This window comes from Malania oleifera, chromosome 10, assembly GCF_029873635.1.
Source record: "Malania oleifera isolate guangnan ecotype guangnan chromosome 10, ASM2987363v1, whole genome shotgun sequence".
Lineage (NCBI taxonomy): Eukaryota > Viridiplantae > Streptophyta > Magnoliopsida > Santalales > Ximeniaceae > Malania > Malania oleifera.
Genome location: NC_080426.1, coordinates 6,327,442 through 6,346,201, shown reverse-complemented (window position 1 = coordinate 6,346,201; position 18,760 = coordinate 6,327,442). Strand labels below are relative to the sequence as shown.

Below are 18,760 nucleotides of genomic sequence, written 5' to 3'. Positions count from 1 at the left end.
TTTATATTTTGTTGGGTAATTAAATGACACTACATCTCCTATAGCTTTGGTGTTTGTGAGTGCATATAAAATCAAGTTAACTAAGTAATCCTAAAGGTTGTGCACACAGTGATTATATGCACTGAGAAATGTTCTCCATATGCACGAAATTGACCTTAAGGATAGCGATCCTTCTACGCCTCAACTTTTGATAAGTATTTGTATTTTCATTTAATATTAATTTTATTAATAAATATTTTTCCTTCTATTATATTTTCAACAATACCTATACAAGAATACAACTTTTCAAAGTATGCACAAATTGCACAACTAAATATTTAAAGCTTTCGGGATTTAGATGTTATAACGGGTTTTCTTACCTTTAGTGTACAATTTCCACCCCCTCTCCTTTAGGTCCTTTATTCATAAAAAATACTATACCACGTTAATAAGTGTTCATTTTAAATATGAGATTTAGATTCGTTTGTACTTGAGTGAAATTCAATATATTATTATATCATACTTTGTCTAAGCGATGGTAAAACTCGATATGGCAAAGGCTTATGACATATTGAATTGAAATTTTCTTCTGGAGGTTCTTAAGGCTTTTGGTTTCTCTGAGAGGTTTTGCAAGCTCATAAAAAATTGTGTAGAGTCCCCATGGTTTTCTGTTTTGATGAACGGAACCTTAAAAGAGTTTTTTCAATCTACGAGAGGCTTGCGGCAAAGGGATCCACTCTCTCTTTATTTATTCATCATAATGGAGGAGGTTTTGACAAAGTTGCTTAGGAAAAACTATGAGACTGGTCGGACTGGTCAATTTAATCATCCGATTGGGGCCCATTGATTTCGCATTTGTTATATGCGGATGATATTCTTATTTTTGTGAATGGTAGGAAGAGGTTTATTAGAAATTTAGTTTACGCTCTAGAAATGTATGAGAAGCGGTCGGGTCAAAAAATCAGTAAGACAAAGTCAGCGTTATTCCTTTCGAAATACATCACTCCTATTCGGAAGTGTGATTTATTGAAAATCATGGGTTTCATGGAAGGTAAATTTCCAGTTACATATTTGGTTGCACCTTTGGTGTCTGGAAATTGTCTTCCAAGACATTGAAGCCTCTTGCAGAGAACATTAGAAATAAAATTATAGGGTGGAAATCTAAGTTGCTATCGTAAGGTGGAAGATTGATTTTATTAAGACATGTGTTGTCTAGCATGCCTATTCATCTGATGTTTGTTATTAAGGTTTCGTAGGTCACATATTCTCGCATTAACTCTCTTCTTTCTAACTTTTTATTTGGAGAGGTGAAAGATAAAAGGAAGATTCATTGGCGCTCTTGGGGGAAAATTTGTAAACCTATCTTGGAAGGGGGTCTGGGCCTGAGAGATCTTAAGGAAGTTCAGAAATCTCTTATCATAAAATTTGCCTTCAGATTGCTCACCTCTAACAATCTGTGAGTAGGTTTTTTCAAGGCTAAATATTGAAGAAATGATCATTTATTAATAAGAAAGGGGAGACCAAATGATTCTCGATTTTGGAAATCAATTATGGCTACAATTCCAAAAGTTATGGATAATGTTAAAATTTTGGTGAGAGGTAAAAACTCTTCTTTTTGGTTCAACATGTGGCTGTCATTAGGCCCGTTATCTGTGAGCACTGAAGATATTTTGAACAAGAAACTGTGTATTAAGGATTGTTGGCTGAATAATAATTGGAACTCTGATTTAGTTTTGGAATTGGTTGGTGTCGATAAAACAATGAAAATTTTGTACCAGGTACTGGTGGGTAAAAGTGGGCAGGATTTTTTTGTTTGGAAGCCTACCCTTGACGATAATTTTTCGACAAAAACGGCTTGGGAGGCAGTGAGGAGCAGAAGTGATAATTTTGTGTGGAATGTCTGGTTTTGATATTCTTTATTGCCTAGAAGAATCTCAATATGTTTATGGGGAACCTGGTTTAGATGCTTGACTGTAGATGATAGAATTCAGGCCAAAGGAATATCGATGGCTTCAGCATGTGATTGTTGCGTTTAGAGAAGTCAGGAAAACATTGATCATATTATTTCTTTAGATGAGGTGGCTTCAGAGGTTTGACGTCGGATTAGTGTGGCATTGGAGATTTCTTTCCAACGATTCCTTCCCTGGAAAAACAAAATGGCAAATTAGTTCCACTATGCTCAAAAATCGTCTATTAAAGGTATTTTAATCGGGCTGATTCCGTGTTTGATTACGTGGTGCCTTTGGAATCGAAGATGTAAAGCGAGAATGAAATGAATTTATCAAAGTGTAGATTAGATGTGGAGAAGTGTTCGATTCTGTGTTAGTTTTATTGCTGAGAGCACAAATTCTTTTCAAAAATTAAAGAAGTAGGACATTAAGATTTTGAATGAGTTTCAAATTAAGCCTTAGGGAGTTTGCGACAGGCTTGGAAAAATTATTTCGTGGGTTAAACCTCCAGTAGGGTGTATAAAACTTAATTGTGATGGGAGTTGTAGGGGCAATCTGGGTACTTCAGAAGGTGGAGAAATTATTCGGGATTGCCATGACATGGTAAAAGCAGTTTTTTCAAGTTATTTTGGTAATTATACAAATAATAGTGTGGAATTAAAAGCAATTAGGGAAGGAATTCGTTGGTGCAAACGTTTGCATTATTTTAACGTGATTATTGAAAGTGACTCACGAATTGTAGTTGATTGGTTTCGGAAAGGTAGATGTACTTTGTGGTACCTTTGGGATTTTTGGGAGGAGTTCGTGGTAGAGTTAGAAATAGTGAACGTCATAGTGATGCATCAATATGGGGAAGGCAATAGTGCGGCTGATTTTCTTACTAAAGAAGGAGAAATGAGAAACAACGTAATCTACGAAGAACAACAACTTCTACTACGTTATTTGAAAGATATTTTTCGGATGAATAGGTGGGATCTCGTTTCTGTTCGTCGTTAGTTCATCTCTAGAGTTTCGGTTGGTGAATTTTGATTTGTTTTTTGTTGTATTTATGTTTTTATCTTCTTTGTTAGTTATGTTTAGTTTTGTTGTTCTAATTTAGTTGATTGTTGGTGTTGGTTTTTGGGAGGGTTTTTCTATACTCTCCCTTTTGTTTTATCTCGTAATGGTTTTCTTCCGCCAAAAGTGATGGTATATTAATAAATAAATGGAGGTGCCGTCCTTTTTTAGTTTAAAAAAAAAAATCTAAATATTAATTGTGCCAATTTAAAATAATTAACAAGCAATCAAATTAATAATAGCCAATTTCATCTCAATATTATATGAAATAAATAATTGAAGTAATGATAACAATAATAATATAAGAAGATTAGTAGTTACTCAAAATAACTTGTGGTTAGATGAAAATTTTATTCTCTAATTAAAAACTAGTTGCGGGCACACACAACTTGCTTAAATTATTTCACATATCAAAATTTATTATTTTTAAGAGATAATGAGAAATTATAAAAACATGTTTACATTTTAAAATTAAAAATAATTTATTAAATTATTTATTTATTCATGATTTATAAATATTTTAATTATAAAAAAATTGTTAACTGAGGACATCTTTGAAAAGATTATTGAAGAAAAAAAATATGATTTAAAATTGTCTAAATTTTTCTTAACTAATAATAAAATAAACGAGTTCACATTTAAATGAGTCTACTTAATAAAAAATTATAAGCACAAAAATTAATTTATTGAGACCGTTGGCATTTTTAACTCATCAACTTGGATAGAAGACGTACAAATTAATTAATTTGTACTGTTCCATATTAATAATAAAATAAAATAAAATAAAATTCATTAATTTCAACCCCCTGGTTTATGCTTGCAGATTGGTGGACTATTTATTTGATACGGTTGCTGAACTGGTTAATTTTCCAATTTGTCCGCGCTTACTTCTTCTGTTTTGATCCAATCAGGTTTTAACACGTAATGAAGCCAGGGGATCCTATTGGCTTTACAGTAAAAGCGTTCACACGTTAACAAGTCAAGACAGAAAGGCCAAGGCCGAAAAAGGAAGGTGAAGAAGAAAGTAGAAAAGGCCTAAACACAAACAGCCGGCCGCTCGATCGTCCCTCTCTTTCTTTCTTCGTCCTCCGAATCAACCGTCTCATCTGTTCAAGGTTTCTCGCCTCTGCAATATTTGCTGTTATCTGTTTTCAGTTTTCTCTTTCCATTTCTCTCCGACGAACAACTGTTTATTTATAGAATTCAATCGAATTGCGGCATCTTGATTTCGCTGGATAGACTTTCCTTTGCTTAATGATCTGGTAGTTCGCATAGATCGTTTGAATTTTAGGGCGGTTTCTTGTAATTTATATTTTAGATTACCGTTTATTACACTGCTGATTGGGTTGTGCGATGCATGTCATATTTTGATAATCATTTTTTAATTCATTCGTAATAATGGCTCCGATTTAAGGTCTTGAGCTGCTTTTCAGTTGGTTGACTATTTTGATTTTGTATGTAGCTCAATCCTGTTGCTGTAATTGGTATTTTACTTATTCACTTTTATTTTATGATGTGGAGTTTTGAGACTAATAGATTGCATAAGTTCATTGTTGTATAACTTGTATCATTCGTAAATCACTGTGCATTGGACCAATTTTAACGAGATTGATTTGCTTTTCATTTATTTAGACACCGTGCATAGATGTTGATGCCGGTATTTGCACGAAATGTGGAGCCACATTACATGAAGATTGGATTGGAAAAATTTAGAATATAATAGCTGGAATGGAAGGTTAATTTAGGTTGTGTCTCTAACACATAGACACAGAGACGAAAAAACATGAACTGGAGGTTGATTTTTTTAATTGATATCTTTACATTGAAGACAACAATGTTGCAAGTTCCACTGTAAATTTAACAAATAGACACAGACGAGTGCACTCAAATTGCTTTGTTTTAGATTCATGCAATGCCTCCTTGAGCTATGACAGGCCATGACCTGGTTCATTTGGGGGCAATGGGATTTCTCCTTTACCTTCTTTCCTAATTATGTTGCCTGGATTTTGATATACAAGGCATATGAGCCAGTTCAATAATTAAACACTTGGCGGATGCATTGATTTCCTTCCTATTTTTTATGTTGGATATCTCAACGTTTGGTCTGTAAAAATCACAGCAGGCAGGAGAAATAGAACCTTGATGCACTTTCAGAGAACCATATGACAAGGCTGTCTTCGCTTATTATTGCGCCAAGTAATTTATGTTCGAGTTTCAAGTGTTTTAGTGGAATATCTTAGCTAATTTAATCAGTGATGTGGCCCTTATATCTCCTCTTAAACAAATTTCTGAAAGCGGAAGATGTGAATGTTCGTTGCTCAGATGATCCTTCCAGTTTGGTTGAATCCCACCTATTCCGGCAGTTAAGCAGTGAAAAATGTCATGCTGTGACTTTGCCCCATTCCCACTTTGTTGAAGTGAGTGCAGCCACTGGTATCCTTATTGCTGATTATTACAATTTAACAGAGACATACAATTAACTAAATTAAAATAATTTATCCATTTTCATAGATAAAATTTTAACATGATTTTTTTTTCTGCCCCTTCCCTGGACCCCGCATATGCGGGAGCTTTGTGCACCGGGCTGCCTTTTTTTTTTTTTTTTTCCTTTTTTTAATTTGTCTTGTTGCATTAAGGTGTGTTGCCACTTATAGGTCCCACACATAAACCAGCAACGGTCATGGGATTGTGGTCTTGCTTGTGTTTTAATGGTTTTGAAGACTATTGGGATCGACAGTTGCGATTTAGAGACACTGGGGGAGCTCTGCTGTACGACCAGGTGCCTTATTCTTGACAAAGTTTGATTTTGAATTTCTTCTAGTGTTTTTCTTTGCTTCAGGATTTCTGTTCATTGATATTTTAGTTACTCTGGTTAGGAGGTAAAGTTGAGCATATGGCTATGTTAAACACTCCGTTCGGCTGCTGGAGAAAGTCCGAGTCTGCTAGATATTCAATTGTATCATCTGAGATTGTTTTTATCACTTGACAGCTCGTTCTTTCCATTTACCTTATTATCTTTTTTGAATAGGTCTCATGCTCAGTTTATGCATGCTTTTGTTTTTTTTGCCTTTATTTCATTTATTAATTTTTATAATAAATTTGGTACATAGATAGATAGAGTTAAAGCTTAACACATATAGTTGCTGTTGGATGAGTGAAGCTTTTTTCTATTCATTACATCAATGAAGCTTAAATAATTCTAGGCAAATGATGTAATATGTTTTCCATGATCATATGTAAATTACAATTGTAGTAATTACTTGCAGCATGATAAAAAACTACTAAACAGTAAAACGGGTCTCTTTTTTATCATGTGGTCTACCATGTACGAAAGTCATGCACTTATCAATCAATGGGTGGCAGGCTGTTGGAATCAGCTGCGTAGGCAGGAAAATTTTCTCTTACCATCTGTTTGGCTCTCAAGAAAAATGAGAGAAAAGGAAAATGGTTCAGTCCTTCCAAGTATTAAGTAGGGCCTTCTTGTGCTATTCTTATGAAATCTGTCATACAATTGGATTTGAGGATTTCCTCTCAGAAAACATAATAGGAAAATATTTGATATTATTGAATTTAAAGTAGTTTCCTTTCACTTGTTTTATGAAACTAAATGTTACTTTTCTGTTTCCACTAAATCTGTTACATTAAATTTTAAGGAACCTTGTTAAAAAAAGAAAATATTTAACAGTATGCAACTCATATTTTACCTGAACAATGAGTTTTTCTTTCACTGATCCGAACCTTTTTGCATCATTCAGTAAAAATTTGGTTCAGAAAGAGCATTCAAAATGTTATATCTTTAGTTTAGTCTCTTATTTGGATTTTGGTTCAGCAAGAATTATAGACTTTTTTCTCCATATTATGCTTTTGAAAATCTTTGGACCTATTTCTTTGATGTATTCTGAGAGTTAAATCACCATGAACGGAAGAAAATTATTTATACCAAGCTTTGTGCCCATGCAAAGCAGATGAGGACGGCAGAAATCATATTCTTGAGGGAAACTTTTGACATCACCTTATCTTTCTTTTGGCTGTCCAATGAGTCATTTCTCGTCCAATAAGCTCATGCAAAGTGGGATGGATGAGCTTCTGGCTACAGATGTTACACATGGTGAAGGTTGCTCTAATTTCTGTTTCTTGGTGTTTATGGAAGGACTGAATCGAGCTTGTTTTCTTTATGAATAAAGAATTTTATTGTTCCAACATGGTGACTGATGGACAAACCTTTAGTAGTTTCTGATTATTTACAGTCAGAAAGCAGTAGCCATCTGGTAGTCATTTTTATGTAAATGAAATGCCATAGTCTATGGATATAGTTGACATGTATAAACTTCTGACTTTCCACTATAAGACACATTTTGTACATAGTCCTACAGGAGGTTTCCCCCCTTTGTTCTCTAAATAACATAACAGGTGGTACATGCTCTATCATGCTTCTCGCCTAACTTTTCCCTGCCTTCATGAATCACACACTTACTTTGAATTGCCCTATGTTATTGTATGTGTTTGTGTGTGTGTGTTTGTCTGTTAACTTATGGCATTGGGATGCATATCCCTCCAAGCTTATATGGTATTCTATTAATCCTACAAGGATATCACTTTTCCTTTGGATTATTACTTTAGAGAAGATCATTACTCTAGATATGTTGCATAAAAAGGGGTTGACATCTTTCCAATGTGCATCTACGTGTTTCAGATAGGACACAGTGTCCTGTTGCAAATTTGCTATGTTTCTTAGGTTTCACTAAATTCTCTACAAGGTTTCTACTTGGTTGTTTTACTTTATCTATGGATATTGATAACTACTGTTTGTTGGGAAATTTGGAACGAGAGGAATCATTCTTGCCTTAGTGATTTCTGATTATTTACAGTCAGGAAGCAATAGCAAGTAGATAGTCTGATTTATGTAAACTAAATCCCCGTCATTTTTATGTAAATTAAATGCTAGTCTATGGATATAGTTGACATGTATAGACTCTTAACTTTCCACTATTAGACACCTTTTGAACATGACTATAGGAGGTTTCCTGTTTCCCCATATGTTTTCCAAATAACATAATATGTTTTCTATCATGCTTCTCACCTCACTTTTTCCAGCCTCCATCAATCATCCAACTACTTCCAGTTGCCCTATGTTTTTATGTGTGACTGTGTGTGTGTGTGTTTGTGTTTATTAACTTATGGTGCAGGGATACATATCCCTCCAAGCTTATATGGTATTCTATTAATCCTACAAGGATATCTTTTTTCCCTTGGATTATTACTTTAGAGAAGATCATTACTCCAGCTATGATGCATCAAAAAGGTTGACATCTTTCCAATGCGTGTCTGCGTCTTTCAGAGTTGACACAATGTCCCATGTTGCAAATTTGCAATGTTTCTTAGGTTTCAGGAGAATATCCACAAGGTTTCTTCTTAGTTGTTTCTTATGTCATTTCTCTTGGGCTCTTGGACTGCTTATTATGCTTGAATATTGATTTAAAAATTAAAATATGTTTTTTATTGATTGTTTGGATAGGTGGTGAATATGAGAATATCTTAGGTCTCCTAACTCCCATTTAAGTTATTTAAGACACTATTTTCCAATTTTAACTTATATGAACAATTTTGATAAATTTCTTCTTGGCATCTTGTTTGCAGCATTTGGACGGTTGATCTGGCATATTTGCTGCAGAAGTTTTCTCTTAACTTTTCCTACTTCACTGTGACCATAGGAGCAAACCCAAATTTTTCCATGGAAACATTTTATAAGGTAATTACCTTACATATGAATAAATTTATTTTAATTTGCATTAATGCCTATTGAATTTTTTCCTTTGTTGATTGAAGTAGCAAATTGTTTTGAGGAGTTCTTTGTGGACATGCGGATGCTTGGTGGTACTTATGAAATGGTTATGATTTTTTTTTTTTTTGGGGGGGGGGGGGGGGGGGGGGGGGGGAGAGTTGGTTATATCATAATGTAAACCATGCTTGAGTTGCCCAATCAATTAAAAGTGAAGATTTCTTTTTATGAAGGGATTCATTGTGTACTTATAATTATAACTCCATCCATGATGCACTCATGTTCTAATCTTTTCACACACAGCCACTTATCAGATCATTATGATATGAATCTTTATAGATTATTTGCTAGAGCATCCCCTACGAGCAATGCGTGTATGTATGCCTCTTAGGTATAGATAAAAGTAGGTGAGGGTGGGCTAGGTTGTTTCCCTTAAGCGACGTGCCATGTTTGGCTCGGGTACGGTGTCAAATATGCGAAGGTTCTCATATCATATGGACTTGGGCAGGTAAAGAAGTTAGTTCAAGAGACTGGCATTAGATTAACAACTTGGAATGTAAGGACATGTACGGGTAAAAGCATGAAGAGAGTGGACACAATGATTAAAAGAAAAGTTAATGTAATTTCTCTCCAAGAAATTAAATATGTAGGTGAGAAAGCTAGATAAAATATCAGGATTCAAACTTTGGCACATTGGAAGAAAAACATAAGAATGGAGTAGGAATCATTGTAGACAAAGACTTAAAGGATAACATTGTAGATGTCAAAGAGTAGAGGATAGAATCATAAAAATCAAGATGGTCTAAGGCCAAAAGATAATAGTGTATATTAGTGCTTATGCTCCTCAAATAGGCTTAGCAGAAAACCTTAAGGGACAGTTTTGGGAATATATGGATAGTAGTATACAACGGATATCGTGGACCCAGAAAATATTCATAGGAGCTGATTTGAATGAGCACATTGGAAAGCATAATAAAGGTTATCAGAGGATATATGGAGGACATGGATATGGAGATAAAAATGAGTTTGGGGATATGATCTTAGATTTCGCCATGTCATATGATTTTATTACAATGAATACTTGCTTTAAGAAGAGAGAAGAATACTTAATAACCTTCAAGAGTGGTCAAAATAAAAGTCAAATAGATTTTTTCTTAATTAGGAGGGTAGATTGTTATTATGAAAGGATTGTAAAGTTATCTTCGATGAAAGCTTAATTAAACAACATAGAGTTTTAGTGTTAGATATATATATTAAAAACTGGAAGAGAAGGGATAATATAAATTAGTGCAAGAGAACTAGATGGTGGAACCTAAAGGGAGAAAATGTAATAAAATTTGTAGATAAAATGATCAAAGATGGTGATTGGACAATAGAGGAGGGTGTAGACACAAACACTATTTGGAGTAGGATAGCTAGCTCTATTAAAAAGATAGAAAAAGAGATTTTAGGTGAATCAAGAGGAAGATTCTCAAATAGTAAAGAAAGTTGCTAGTGGGATCAACATGTCCAAAAATTTGTAAGGACAAAATGAATTTGTTGTAGATTATAGCAAAAATGTAGAAACATGGAAAACTTTTAAAATATACAGAGGTGGGAAAAGATGCAAAAGGGTTGTTACTGGAGCTAAACATAGGTCATTTAATAATTTATATGTTAGATAAGTTATGAAAGAAGGGGAAAGAGACATCCTAGAACTAAAGAAAGAAAGAGCAAAGACTTAGATAATGTAACATGTATAAAAAGTGAGGACGATATTTTATTGGTTGAGGAAGAATTAAGAAGATATAAAAGAAAGGTGGCGAAGTTATTTTAGTAAGCTATTTAATGAAAATCAAAGAAGGCTTAAATTTAGAATTGACACATGAGGAAAAGGCTAAAAATATGAGATTTATTTGTAGAATTAGAGTTAAGTTAAGTTTGCAGTGAAAAAGACGAAAAATAAAATGGCTATAGGGCCAGATAACATCCAACTAAAGTTTGGAAATGCCTAGGTGATAACAGAATTGTACGGAAAGTAATTTATTTAACACATTCATAAAACGTAAGAAAATGCTAGATGAATGGAGGAAAATACTCTAATACCTATATTAAAAAATAAAGGAGATATTCAATATTGAAATAATTATTGTGGAATTAAGCTTATAAGTATGAAATTTTGGGAAAGGTTAGTTGAACAAAGGTTCAGATAAGAAACAAGGATCTAATAAAATCAATTTGGTTTTATGTCTAGGACTCTAGGAGATCTACTGCAAAAGCTATATATCTTTTAAGAAGATTAATTGAAAAATTTAGAGAAAAGGAGGAGGACTTGCATATGGTTTTTATTGACTTAGAGAAAGCATATGATAAGATTATTAGGGAAGTTTTATAGTGGGTTTTAGGAAAAAAAAAGGGCGTATGTAGTAGTTATAATGATATCGTTAAGGATGTGTATGATGGAGTAATGACTGGTGTTATGACTACAGGTGGAGAGGCTAGGGAATTTCCTATCACAATAGGTGTACATCAAGGATCTGTTTTGAGTCTTTCGCTTTTTGCTCTAGTGATGGATAAACTTATTGGGAGTATCCAAACTAAGGTTCCATGATGTATGTTGTTTGTAGATGATATTGTTTTGATTGATGAAACTACGGGTGGAGTAGAATCTAAGTTGGAGTTGGAGTTATGGAAAGAAGCTTTAAAATCTAAAGGTTTTAGGATAAGTAGAAATAAGACATAATAGAGGAATATTGGAGAAAGGGTTAAACTTGATGGTCAAGAAATTAATAGCATTAGTAGATCTTGATACTTTGGATTGATTATGCAATCTGAAGGAGAAATTAAAGAAGATGTAATGCATAAAGTTAAAACAGGTTGGGTAAAATGGAGAAGTGCTTCGAGTATGTTGTGTGATCATAAAATACCCTTAAAATTAAGAGGAAAGTTCTATAGAACAGTTGTAGACCAGCTATACTATATGGATTAGAATGTTGGGTGACTAAGAAACAACGTATTCTGAGTCACTCGAAAAATGAGCAACTTGGAAGCTATCCCAAGTATAGGAGTTCTGTCATGTAATATTTAGCCCAAGGGTCAGATCGCCTCCTCAGGGACTGTAGTTTAATTTCAAATTTTACGTAATTCCAATCAGAAAATAAAAAACAAAAGGGCATTGAACATAATTCAGATTCGGGTTTTTTTTTTTTTTGGTTTGTTTGAGTTTCTTTTTAACGAATTAAAAGAGCATGCAACTTAAATTCTAAATCCTAACACGCACTAAATTAAATTATAATGAGAAAGACCCTATAATTAATCAGTTAGGCAAGAATTAAATCCTACGTCGAACTTCGGACAAGGAAAGCCTAGAAACGATAACTTCCCTACGTAACTTAAGCGTGCGATTAAAAAAACTCAATCAAACTTAACATCAACAAGAACCAAATTTTTTTATGCAATCAAGAACTTAAACAAAAATTAAAACTTTAACCACTAAACAATACGGAAATATGATAAAAAAAATTCGGACTTTATAAAACTAAACTTAAACTACATAGAACTCAACAAAATTTAAATTTTAAAGAAGACAACTAATTTAACTTCTAAAAAAAATATTTTTTTTCTTTTTGTATTTTATTCTTTCTTTTTTTCAAGAAACCAAATCAAACTTTAATCAATTAAAAAAATAACTCAAGCAAAATTAAATTTAAACTAATATTAATTAAGAGAGAAAGAAATTAACAAATCTTAATAATAACACCCAAACAAGAATTAAAAATTAAAACTTTAAGTGAGATTCTACTAAAAACTAACAATTATTCAAATATTTAAAAGCAATAACAAAAGAAAACTAAAGGAAAATAGAAGAAAAAACAAGAAAAAGAAAGAGAAAAAGAGAGAGGGAATAAGTTGTGGCTGGCCGTGAGGGTCTTGGTGCAGCAGCAGAGGGCTGGGCAGCAGAGCGGTGCAGGAAGAGCAGGAGCTTGAGTCTTCGGCTGGAACAGAAGGGGCTTGAAGCTTCTCGGCTGGGCCTCCAGCAGCAGCACAGCCGTGAGGAGAGGGAACTGCAGCAGCACAGCAGCCGTAGGATCAGTTTGATGCAGCAGCAGCCGGCAGACAGGGTGAAGGCCGAAAAAAGAAAAGAAAAGAGAGGAAGAGAAGATAGGGAAAGAGAGAGGAAGGGAGAAGGAGAAGGAAGAGAGCAGGGAGCCTAGAGGGAGAGTTAGAGAGAAGCAAGGAAAAGGGAGAGAGGGAAAGGGAAGAGAAGAGAAGGAGAGTTAGAGAGAATTGAAGAGAGTGAGGAGAGTTAGGGAAAAGGAGAAGGAAGAAGGGGGCAGGAGCGCTGCTGTGTGAAAGAAAAAAAAAAAAGAATATATAAGGGAGAGGAGCACTCCAGCCCTACCCGGCGCACGGAGACGGACCCAGCTGCATGGCCGGGTCAAATCAAGGTAGGTGTTATTATTTTATTATTTTCTTTTTTTTCTATTGCTTCTTCTTTTCTTCTTTATTCTGTTTCCCAGCGAATGAGGGTGATTTTGACCATCTTAGAGCCCGTATCTCTCGAAACTTAAAACACGAAAGTTGTAGATAATCTTCTCATCTTTCACAGCATTTTGAATCATCTCGATCGGAACTTGGACGAGAAAATTAAGCACCAATTACGAAGTAGCGTCGATTTTAACTTCTAATAATTGCCCTGCAATAAAAAATACCAAAAATTTATAAATTACTCAATAAAACCCAAATATTATAAATAAGGTACAATGTTAAAATATTTAGAGTAATTAGGTATTTAATTAAAAATATAAGTTTCAATGCATGAATTAAAATACCTAATTACGCAATTTAAGCGCGTAATCATATCCAAAAAGTAAAAGTTGCCGATGTGAGAATATTAAGGTGGATGAGTAATATAATATTAAAAGATAAACTAAGGAATAAACATATTTGCGGTAAGTTAGACGTAGCTCCTATAGAAGATATGATAAGGGATGGATAACTTAAATGGTTTGGGGTATCTGCAACATAGGCCAAATAACGCATCACTGTGGAGTGAGCTAGTTACTGTGAGGGGCAGTTGAAGGAGTAGGGGTAGACTAAAAATGACTTAGAATGATATAATAAGGATTTAATAGTTCTGAATTTGTTGGAAGAAGTTGCCCATGTTCGCATAAGTTGGTAGAAAAGGATTCATGTAGCTGACCCCACTTAGTGGGACTTAAAGGCTTGGTTTTGTTGTTAATGTATTCATTGTGTATGGCTTGGTTATGTTGTTATTGTAGTCATTGTGTATCTTCGTACTCCCTTTTGTTTTTTGTTACATTGTTGTTTCTTAGTGCTTCTTGGTAATGCATCTAATAATGATAGTGGTGGGGTTAAAAACAATCTTGCAGGATCAGTTGCCTAATGATCTGGTACGAGTGGATAAGCTATTTCAAAAGGCTTTGGAAGCTGGAATTAATATACAGGTATTTTCAGTTGAGGGTGCAGTTTCTTTAAATAATTATGGATCCTATGTATGTCAATTTTTCATATACTCAAAACTACTTTTTTTCCTTTATAAATTCCTTTCTAGTTATAGTTGAAGCTTGCTGATACACTAAATGGACTGGTTTTATTTCCCAACTTTATTGTCCTTTCACTAATTTTTAATGTTACTAAAATGAGAAAAGTTGCAATAATTCCTCATCCCCCTTAGCGTCTCACAATTTTAAATGTTTATTCTAAAATGTGGATTGCAGCAGTATTCAAGGTTCCATCCACATTGGATTGTAGATGTAGATGAATGAGCCGAATAAATAAGATAGTGGAAATAAAAAACCCCTCAATTTTAATGATTCCATATGACATCTTAATACTATAGTTGCTTCTTTGTTACATTTTATAACATATTCAAGTTGTAAATTTTGATTTTGTACAATAAATGAAGCTCATAACCTCATTACCCCTATATTATTTTCATAATATACCAATTCCTACTGTTATAATGAATCACTGTTCATGTAACATTGGACTAGTGTCACAGCCTCAGGCCTAACTTCAATGAGGTATTGTCTGCTTTCGCCTCTCTACTTCATGGTTTTGTCCAGTAAAAGTCGACTCACATGGTTGGAGCCATAACCATCCTTATAAGCCCAATATTTTCCTATAACACATCCAGTGTAAGATTGTGACCTTCTTTGTCGTCCAATCTCTGATGCTGTCGTTAGAGTACTTCTATGCATGGTCCCACATGATATTACCCCAAGGTGGCTCTGATACCAAATGTCACAGTCTCAGACCCAACTCTAGTGAGGTATTGCTTGCTTTGACCCATTGATCTCATGGTTTTGTCCTATAAAAGGTGTCTCATATAGTTGGAGCTCAAACCATCTTTATAAGCCCAAGCTTTCCCTAGAACACATCCGATGTGAGATTGTGCAACTAGTCATAACACAATATTTCTTCCTATAGGTAAAGTAAATTTGTGCTAGATCATGCCTTTGATGTTTTTGTTTTTTTATTGGTTTTTTGTTGCTATTATTTGTTGTTGCTGTTATTGTCATTGTTGTTGTTGTTTTCATTGTTGTTGGAGTATACAAATCAATGTTGTTGTTGTTGTTATCATGGCTTGGTTGGAGAATAGTAATAATATGACGAACCCTATCTAGATATATCACTTGATCAAAGAGGTCCCATGCGGGCAAAATCTAGTTGGTTCTTGGTTCATGCCATGTATACCAAGAATATGTGACAACTGTCAATCGCAATGAGAGAACTACTTGTTATAATTGAGTTGTGGAAGGAAGTAATGACTGAGTGCCTATTCAAATGGGCTTATAGAATGCCCATGCCCCTTAGTTTGTCAGGAATGTTGGTCGCAGAATCGCAGATGCCTAGGTGTTGTAGTAAATTCCTTCTAAGCACAATATAGAGACAAAGTGACAGTAAAGTGGAGTAATTTGGGTTTGCCCATTGAGGAGAGTTTTTGAAGCTCACTCTCTCTTTCTCTCTCAATTTGATTTTTACTAGATAATTGCTGATGTTAACATGTTGAGGATGTTGATGAAGTTCACTATTATGTATTTCCTTTATGTGTTCTGATCCATTGTTTCCCTTTTGAGCTGAGTCACATCTTAGACCAATGTGTAGAAATCATGAGTATCTTGGAGTAATTTAGGGAGGTATTTATGTAGAGGATTCTATATTATTGAGAGAGATTCTTTTAGGAGAATGTTTCCATATTTAGAATTCCTGATTGTATTATAAATATTGTGTATTGGCTTGTACAAAATTATTCAAGAAATACATAAAATTTATTCTGATTTCATGGTATCAGAGATAGGGTTTCTAAACCTTAGTTAACAATGTCAGACGACGCCGTCAACAGCAGAGGGTCGAGCACCTTTGAAGCTCTCGACAGCGAGAATGAAGCCACCTCCATCATGGGTTCGAATGGGCTAGACAACTCGTCCTTTCCACTCTCGGTGGAGAGATTGAACGGAAAAAATTTCCGTGAATGGGCTCAGTCAAGCAAACTTGTGATTGATGACAAAGGAAGGTTAGGATACCTTATCGGCGAGAGGAAGAAGCCCGCCTCAATCGACGTTGCGGCTCTGCAGAAGTGGAAGTCTGAGAACTCCATGGTGATTGTGTGGCTCGTAAACTCCATGAAGCCTTCAATTGGCAAGACCTACTTGTTCTTACCGACGGTGAAGGATGTCTGTGATGCTGTCCGAGAGATGTACTTTGATGTGTAAGGCTACTCCCAGATCTTTGAGATAAAGACTCGGCTATGGTAGATGCGGCAAGGAGAGAGAGACGTCACCGACTACTACATGGAGATGACGAATCTCTAGCAAGAGCTTGACTTGAGTGTTGAGGAAGAGTGGGAATGCCCTGGAGACAGTACCCGCTACAAGAAGAGACTCGAGAATGAACGAGTCCTTGAATTCTTGGCCGTCCTCAATCCCGACCTGGACGAGGTGCGAGGGAGGATTCTCGGCCGACGCCCTCTACCTTCGACTCGGGAAGTCTTCGCAGAGGTGAGGCGTGAGGAAAGTCTCGCAAAGTTATGTTGAAGGCACCGACCGAAAATAAGGGCTTGAGATGTCGGCCCTAATCTCGAGAACTCCTGTAGGTATAGGCCAAAAGACGCAGAAAGGGAGACCCTAGTGTGAGTACTGCCGCAAGCCGGGCAATTCAAAAGATAATTGCTGGGAAATACATGAGAAGCCTGTAGATTGGAAGCCGAGACAGAATCAAAAAATCGTGGCCACACCAGGCTCCTATTGATAACCCAACTGAGAAACCACAAGGTGATAAAAATAACAATATCACTCCAAGTGGCGCATTCAGTCCAGAGCAATTGGAGCAACTTTATAAAATGTTCTTTACCATTCAAGCATCGGGTCAGTCTTCCACAAGTATTCCCTCTGGTTCTTTAGCCCACCGAGGTAATTTTTTGACAGCTTTAAATACCATATCTCATTACAAATCACCATGGATAATTGATTCTGGTGCCTCTGATCATATGACTGATTCTTATCATCTGTTCTCATCCTATTCACCATGTGCTAGCAATTTGAAAGTTAAAATTGCAGATGGATCACTCTCATCTCTTGCAGGCAAAGGGAGTATTCGAATCTCTGATTCTATAATTCTAAAATCTGTCCTACATGTCCCTAAGCTGGCTTGCTATTTGTTATCCATTAGCCAATTGACAAAAGATTCCAATTGTTATGCTAAATTCGTTTCCTCTCACTATGTTTTCTAGGATTTATCATCGGGAAAGACAATTGGTAATGCTAAGGCGTGTGAGGGACTTTACTACTTTGATGAGACATATATGAGTGAACAATGTGCTATTTGTGATTTTGCATCTGTTTCTAGGGATAGTGAAATTTTGTTACGGCATTCTAGGATGGGTCATCCTGATTTTCAATACTTAAGATGTTTATTGCCTTCCGTTTGTTCAAATAAAACGACTTCTGAATTTTAGTGTGAGATTTGTGAACTTGCAAAACACCAACGTAATTCCTTTCTATATTGATGAGATACCATGGACCTCACCTATCTATTTTTCCTGTAACTGCGACATTTGCAACTTTTGTGTACTCCCTTTTCTTTTCCCTAGTTTGAAAAACTAGAAGAGCCTACAAGTGTTCAAGCAATGTTTGATTTCAGTGACTGAATACTGAAGTCATTCGTATTGATTGGTGAAATTATGATTATCTTTCCTGTTACAGGATTAGATTTTACATTTTTTATTCTCATTATCATCGCAACCATCCAGCTGGTTGTCTCGTATCAATTATGTGCTTCGTGTGCTGGCTGCTTATACCATCAAGTAGTAATTGCCACCATGCTAGGGAAAGGTTATTTATTATAAAAATTGGTGGTGGTACATACTACATAGTTATTTCAGGTGAATAAGTTTTTAGCAGTGATAAGTTCAGGGACGACTCCTTGAGTATGTAAGACAAAAGTAAAGAAAAATATAAAATTTGAAAAGATGCAGAATATAAAATTTTTTAGAGAGTTTATTTGTATAGTTTGGGTCAGATCACAGCTTGGCAGGTTTTCAGCAGAAGGATATACAAGGCTTCCCCAAATTCTGTCTTTTTGGTCATCTTTTGGGACTCGAAGACTTGATCCTCAGGCATCACCAAATATGGGTGCAAGGCCATTGGTTTTTGGTTAGCCTTATTTTTTTGTTAAATGCACTTAGTCCTAACTCCTAATTATGATTTAATCTTCAATACCTTGTGGCTGAGTATTTGATTATTGGTCTTGCACATTCATTCCTGTTCTGGCAAGTATCCTTGTTATAGACATCTAAGTTCTGTGCTGGCTGTCAGGTCCCTATCAATTAACAAAACACTCCTTTATGTGGTCTGGGGACTAGCTTTCTCTGTGAAAATATTTTCACAATAAGATGGGCGAGTTAACTTTAAAAGATGAAGGTTTGAACTTATTCCATGTAAAATAGGAGTGATGCTTTTAGAAAGGCAAGGAAAGGGCATTAAAGATGGTTTGG

At 35.1% G+C, this 18,760-nt stretch overlaps 1 protein-coding gene across 22 annotated transcripts in view; it reads left to right on the top strand.

Moving 5' to 3' along the window:
* Positions 1-3,965: 3,965 nt before the first annotated feature.
* LOC131167043 (guanylyl cyclase 1) overlaps positions 3,966-18,760 on the top strand; it is a 46,048-nt gene continuing 31,253 nt past the window's right edge. For 8 of the 22 annotated variants that reach the window (XR_009139968.1, XM_058125780.1, XM_058125795.1 and 5 more), the window contains exons 1-4: positions 3,998-5,401; positions 5,639-5,763; positions 8,622-8,733; positions 14,136-14,210. Coding sequence is in view for 21 of the 22 variants with exons in the window: in XM_058125780.1 (XP_057981763.1) it covers positions 5,240-5,401; positions 5,639-5,763; positions 8,622-8,733; positions 14,136-14,210 (474 nt within the window). In the remaining variant the exon portion in view is untranslated. Of the gene's footprint in view, positions 5,402-5,638; positions 5,764-8,621; positions 8,734-14,135; positions 14,211-18,760 lie in introns of all 22 variants that reach the window. The other 14 variants (XM_058125785.1, XM_058125788.1, XM_058125791.1 and 11 more) reach the window with 14 other exon arrangements.